The sequence below is a fragment of the Setaria italica genome, chromosome VI (assembly GCF_000263155.2).
Source record: "Setaria italica strain Yugu1 chromosome VI, Setaria_italica_v2.0, whole genome shotgun sequence".
Classification (NCBI taxonomy): Eukaryota; Viridiplantae; Streptophyta; class Magnoliopsida; order Poales; family Poaceae; genus Setaria; species Setaria italica.
This window is the reverse complement of record NC_028455.1, coordinates 25,804,991-25,811,757: the sequence shown is the minus strand read 5'-3', so window position 1 is coordinate 25,811,757 and position 6,767 is coordinate 25,804,991. Positions and strand designations below refer to the sequence as shown.

General features: G+C 48.0%; 1 protein-coding gene across 3 annotated transcripts; it reads right to left on the bottom strand.

Annotated features, from left to right (window-relative positions):
* Nucleotides 1-762: 762 nt before the first annotated feature.
* On the bottom strand, nucleotides 763-3,824 carry LOC101767101 (thioredoxin-like protein YLS8). 3 transcript variants are annotated; one of them, XM_004973373.3, is made up of 3 exons: nucleotides 3,669-3,824; nucleotides 3,440-3,602; nucleotides 763-1,362 (listed from the first exon to the last, which is right to left on the bottom strand). In XM_004973373.3, exons 2-3 carry the CDS (start codon nucleotides 3,557-3,559, stop codon nucleotides 1,054-1,056), a joined length of 429 nt encoding a protein of 142 aa, XP_004973430.1. In that variant the 5' UTR covers nucleotides 3,560-3,602; nucleotides 3,669-3,824; the 3' UTR covers nucleotides 763-1,053. The 3 variants fall into 3 exon arrangements, with proteins under 3 accessions (XP_004973430.1, XP_004973431.1, XP_022683370.1); XM_004973374.2 differs by adding an exon at nucleotides 1,993-2,315 and having other exon boundaries at nucleotides 3,440-3,809; XM_022827635.1 differs by having other exon boundaries at nucleotides 3,440-3,616; nucleotides 3,669-3,805.
* Between the last annotated feature and the right edge of the window lie 2,943 nt (nucleotides 3,825-6,767).

Genomic DNA, 6,767 nt, shown 5'->3' with positions numbered 1-6,767 from the left:
TCCAGGGATCTGAACCACTCGAAACTTGCCGAGTAACTGCAGGATGGGCCGCTCTCGGGGACAAGAGATGAAGAGAGGCACGACCGCACGAGATGGCGGCTTGTCACCGGTTTGGGCAGATCAGATCATGTCGTATCCTAATCCACTGACATACTATAACGATTTTTTAAGACAACAATGGTAGTTTGAGACTTTGGCAGTGACTTTTTTAACTGCTCTTTTCAGCAAGTTTAACGTCGCACAGCTGTTAATCTGGCTTAATGTAGTAGGTGCAGCTGAGATTCAAGCACCATTGCTAAATTGACAAGTTACCACCTTTCGCTCCTATGGTGACGGAGCAGCGGCTCTATGTGGCATCACGACCGTGTTGAGCTGGGCGCGTCACAAGTGGTGGATTCGATTTTTTTTTTCAAAATCGATTTTTGACTTGAAAACGAGATAAAATGGACTCGAAGACATTATCGTAGAACTGATTCTCTGTAATACACACTTCAGCAAATCTCCCTCTAGAAATAAGCCGAGCTCAGCTAAACAGGACGCGTGCTCATCCTTATTGGCTTTGCAGTTTTATTATGTACAAATACAAATAAGCATGGACACGAATCATCAGAACACTAATAGACCGCCGCATCGCTCACACGACACGGAAAGATTTTGGGCAACGTCGTAAGCTCAAACGACTCAAAACATAGCAAGACGCCAGCAATCAATAGTTCCTCAAATACGATAATTCCAGACTGCGAAAACTTGCTCATCAGAATATAAAAGAAAGCTATGGACTCGGCAGTATGCGTCAAACCAGCAATGGTCTCTTATAGTAACATGAGCCCTGTTTTGTGAAAAACACAATTTTTGACACTCCAACGATCAGCTCATATTACAGCTTTACAGGTTTATGGCATGCCAAGATAGTTAAGCAACACGCTCACAAGCAAGCATCCCTTGTCTGCCTGTCTGGATAAAACATCCCTCATTACATGAGTGGGAACATATCAAGCTAACACAGCAGCAGTAGCAGCAGCCGACACCATTGCCTGCCTTCTTAGTAACTTCTTAGTAACGGTACTTGGTGGAGTAGTCCTTGGGAGCGATCACCAGACCACGGCCCTTCCGGGCACCCCTGTAGACGGTCTCCACGATGTCGACGAACTCCTGCTTGTCCTTCAGGGCCCAGTTGATCTTGTTGTTGTTTCCCGTCCCGAGATCGATCATGATGTGCTTGTTACGGAAGAAGAACATCACCGTCGACGGGTCGTACAGCTCGTACATGGTGTTGAAGTCCGGGACCTCGGTGATGTCTACGAGGTAGATGACAGCAAAGTTCTTTATGGTCTCGGCTACTGCAGCCAGCACTTCATCCATCTAGAACATGAACAAGAGTAAGTAAGAATGAAGTCAAACCATATAAGCTTGCTATACAAGTGTAGAACTAAATCACAAAGCAGTGCTAAATTAGTATGGAACCAAATCATAAGACCATGTCAGAGTTAACAAGCAACATGGAGTTTTTCACAAAGCATTAAAGAAGGGCTCATAGCTACTTCAATTTAATTTCATTGAGCGACTCATCTCAAAAGCAAGCATTTAAGTTGCCAGTTAGCTCTCAACATGAAAGGACAGATGTACTGTGTTACTTGACAAGAAAACATCCAATCCACTTCTGTTCCAAACTTAAACTAACAAAATATTATATAACATACATAAGGATCAAGTGAACATAACAGTAACATGTAATGCTAGTATGCTACAACAAGATCCAGGTCAGAACATAATTGGAACATGTGGTGCTACCAAGGCCACTAAAACAGTTTGTCCTTATAATTTAATCGGCCAAGTAGCAATCTGGCATTGGTGCACTGAGAGCCCGAAACCATGTTTACTTCTGTCTCCTGACTAACGGCATGAGGAACAAGAATTACAGACTCTAAATCAGCAAACTGCAGCAGTTCAGAATTCTCTTATGCTTAGCAGAATTGTAGAAGCTGGACTTACCCCTAAACCCCATCTAACTTGCCTGCATCTTCTCAACAGCATATGTTACAGCTCCAAGCCGAAAGGACAGGCTTCCGCAAGCAGGAAAGCAACCAGAGGAAGAAACAAATGCAAAGAACTCTCCAGAGATTCATAACTTACTAGAAAGGAACTGCCCTATAGGCAATTACTTTAATTTCACATGGTAACTCATAAAACGCTTCAAAATCATGGAAGGTTAAATAGACTGCAAAAAGTCCCAATAACAGCTTTGTTTTGTCTGGAGTAAAAAAGAGAAACTTACTGGAAACTATTCCTGCCCCAACTTTGAACTGACAATCTATCTGTGAAAAACAGGCACACCGAAGACAGTATGACCTTAGAGTTTATAGAGACAAAGGAAGCAGAGAGCAAGTGATGGTAAGTCTATATGGCATAACAGTGGTCCTCTAACATGTTTTAATCGGCTGGGGAGACTCTGCGATATCTAGACCACTTATTACCCATCAGTATCACAACCTAAACAATCCCCACTAGTGCTCACTAATCAAGATGAGGATGCACGGATTACAGAAACTACAGCGGCAAGATTGTGACAGTTCAAGTATGCATCAGTGATCTTCCCTTGGCTCGATTCTCCTAAACTCAAGCAACCTACTGCAGCGCCCACAACAGAAATCCTTACCCCCAATTTCCTAAATTCAGCAAAGCCCCTGGCCTCCAGGAATTTAATTTTACCGATTCATAACATACTAGTAGAAGGCACTACAGCCCTACTGGCTTTTTAAAAACTGGACAAGAGGCTTCAAAGTTACAAAAGGTTAAGTACACTGGAAGTTCATTTAACTCATGTGGAACAGAAGCTTAGTTTCGTCCAGGAAAAAAAAGAACAAGAAGAGAAACTTACTGAAAACTAGTCCTGTTGCTACTTTGAACAAACAATCTATCCCCTGACAAGAGAAGAATCTAAAGACAGCATCACCTTAGACTCTACAGGCACAAACCAAGCAGGAGCTAGTGATGCAGCTGGTAAACGGCGAGTTTATAGAGCAAAACAGTGTGATGTCTAGACCACTTGTTACCCATCTGTATCATCACCTAAACAATCCTTACTCGTGCTCACTGCTGACTAATTAACACGAGGATGCACAGATTGCAGAAACTATAGCAGCAAAAATTGTGACAGTTTGTGTATGCATCAGTGATCAGAACAATTGGCTCGATTCTCCTAAACCCAAGCAACCTACGGCAGCACATAAATCCTTACCCCAATTTGCTAAATTCAGCAAATCCCCAGGCCTCCAGGAATTCAATATTCCCACACTCCCCCATGGCCCCATCGACGGGGACCCCAAAGTACAGCACAGGAGGCATCCATAGGCATGAACAGATAGAAATCATACGCAAGCGAATCGAACAGGCGCAGATCGAGGAAGAGCGGAAGCTAGGGTTAGGATGTGCTCGGTACCTGCATGCAGGTCTCGTCCCAGTCGTGGCCGAAGCGGATGATGACGAGGCGCTCCTCCTCGGCGAGGATGGCCTGGTCCACCGCCCACCCAGAGTGCAGATGCGGCAGCAGGTACGACATCTTCTTCCGCCGCCGGCCGCTCCTCCTTCTCTCGACTTCTCTCCTGCGGGCGCCGAACTGCTTACCCGCGAGAAGATTCGGATCGTGAGGAGAGAGCGCCTGAACTCACCTGCGGATCTGGAGGTATACGGCGGAGGCGGAGGACGCGTCTGTGGACGGCGGCTGGAGGCAGGTCAGGTGCTCCGCTCCCCGGAGACGAGACGCGTTTGCTGCCGCGTCGTGTGGAGGTGGATCAAGGCGGGTCTCGGCCGGCAGAGCGTGTGGTGTGTCCGCCTCGGCCTTGACCGGCTGTTTCCAGGTCCAATACCAGAAATTGGGCCTGACAAGCGCAGGGCCCAATGGGATTTCCTCCTCGTCATGGGCTTCAGGACTGTCACGAGGACTTCTAGGCCCACCGGCAAAGCCGCAAGGCAACTGAATCCGTTTTTGCTCTTTGCAAGCACCCCTTTCTTTATCCTTATCCTTTGGGTCATATCAAAACACCATCTACCTCTAGCATGAAAAGCTAACATATTCTTTACCTCCAAAATAAGGTAATGTCTTGAGATGAGAATCGAAGAAAGCTAACGTAAGGCCGGCATTCATGTTTACCTACGAGCCAAGATAAAAAAGGGTGGTTCATACGATTTCCCAAAGAAAAGGCATGCGCTGCAAGCAAAAAGTCAAACATGCCTATCTCCTCTCTTTTTCGACGTGATTTGCCGCAAGCTTAACCAGAAAGAGACCGTTTTGACGATTGCCGCCGTCTCCAGAGTCCAAACCTCTAATATTCCCGAGCAAAACCAAACAAACATATAGCTCCTCCTGCAGTCAAGTCCTGCTGCTGTTAGGTTACCTCCAATTTGAAGGTGCAAAGGCTTCACTGCTGTTCCGGTTCCAGTTCTCCAGCACCGTCCATTTTTATTTAGGAGCTGACTTTGGAGTTTGGAGAGCCGGCCTGAAAAGCTGGGCCTTGACTTTTCTGTGCTTGTGAACAGGCATGGCTTGTCCACTCGTTCAGCGCTAATCCATCTACTCATCACTCAACCCTTCACCACTAATTTCAGACAAATTAATCCACCGACATTTCAATCAGATTAGCAGCATCCTCTCTCACGACCCCTTGGGACAGGTGCACGGCAGCAGCAGCAATGGAAAGTGCATGCATGCAACGCAACTTGCTTGTGCTTGGAGGAGGAGCCTCTCCAATGTGTGGTTCTAGGCTGGTTTGATATTTTTCTCTCTCCTGTATTGTAGTCCTCAAAGGAGATGGTTCAGATACGAGTAGCACCTACTCCCTTTATCCCAAATTATAAGTCAATTTTGTTTTTTAATTCATAGATTTTATTATGCACTTAGGTATATCTTATATCTAGATGTATAATAATATCTATTCATTTAGAAAAATTAAAATAATATATAATTTGAAACGGATGAAATCTTAAAGATGTTCCTACACATCGTCAGCGTGATATCTCCGATTCTCCGTGATCGTGCCCTCGCCATCCCAGATAAAAGCAAGCACTCCAGCCTAGCTAAAAACTACCGTATCCTAACCCTAGGCCCCGTGTGCCCGTGCGTGGCAGTGGCAGTGAGTGTGCCACATCACATGAAGGCCATGCCAGCAGCTCGAGCATCTGTCCCCCTCCATCTGTCCGCATTCTTTTTCAAGGTTGCACTGCAGTCGATGAAGCCTGCAGGCAGGACCGAACGAACCCATGCATCCACAGCTATAACAGCTTCATCTTATCGTCCTCTCACGCACGCACGTCGATCGCCTTTTTCCCAGCTGAAAGAGATGGTTCATGCACGCACTCCACTTCACCAGCTCACGCTGTCACGCACCTTATCCTAAGGCGGGGCATGGGCAAGAGCCGCACGTCACATCCGTAGCCCAGCAAAGCAATGCCGGTGCATGCTCCGTCGGTCGCGCGCGGCTGTCCATTTCCTCCTCTCCGGTGAAAAGGGTGTCTGAATCTCTGATCCGCAACGGCAGAACACAGAAGTGGATTGATGATGATGGCCGGCCCCGGCCAACGGCCATGGCCGCCCGGCACCCGGCCATCTGCGCGCGCGTGCCCCGTGCCCGGGCTTCCTCGTCCAGGCCCATGCGGCCGGCCGGACAGATCGAGGAATCCATTCAATGCCGCGGCGCCGGTGCGGGGTGCAGGTTCCGGCAATATGCTCATGTGGCCGTGCTCAGAAGAGAGTCAGAGACGGGGAGGCGCGACGGGACGACAGGCATTCGCTGTCGCCTCGGCCCTGCCCGCATCGGTCCGCGCAGGTCGCAGCGGCTGATGGGGCGCTCGAGTCAACACAGTCATACACATGCTAGCTATAGCTGCTAGTCTGCTGAAGCCTAGCGCCCGACGCCTCCGCGGGTGGCGCCATACGGTGTCACGTGCGCGTCATGTGGCACGAGGAACCGGGAGCAGCTGCCAGCTAGTAGCGGCTACTACATGGAGTACGAGTAGCGCTAGAGCTGAGTTGACTGGACTCTGGCGCGCGCTGCCGGACAGATACCGATGCCGATGCATGGGCGCGGCTGTCAGTACGAAGAACGTGCGGCGGCGTGGAGCATTTGCCGGGCTGCCGGTGGTGCCATGCAGCGTGCCTCGTCCCGTACATCGCCGGCGGCCGGCCGTCGCATCGTGCTGTCGGTTACCCCGATTCGATTTTGCTTTCCCGTGGCTGCCGCCCGGCCGTGGCGTGTTCGGATCCCCGTCGTGGGCCGATGACGGCCGGGTGATGGATCTGGTGCGGGCTCGAGAGTTCAAGGAAAATGGCTATGGGATTCAACTAAAAAGAATCTCTTTTCTCGATTACTATTAGGATTCCAGGAAGCTTGGCTAGCAATGCTTTCGTTACATTGTCTCGGTACATTGTTGGTCCTATGGTACTTGTGAAACGCGTGGTGCTATTAACGGGCTATATTCTAGATTGCATTTTGAGGTCGGGGAGATGAATGAACACTCCTTTTATAATGCTTAAGACAAAATCTAAGCTTTGCTACTAGACCTAGCGTGATATTTACACTTTAGCCTTATATACTGTGGCTTAACTTCTTATACTCCATTAAATAACAAAAACCATAATATAAACATCACATGAGCATGCTTTCAAAAATAAATCTAACAATATTAAAGTTGTATCCAACAATATATCCGTATTAGAATTACATGAACTTTAGGCTAGTCTCAGTGCACAGCTGTTTCATGGCGCAATTACT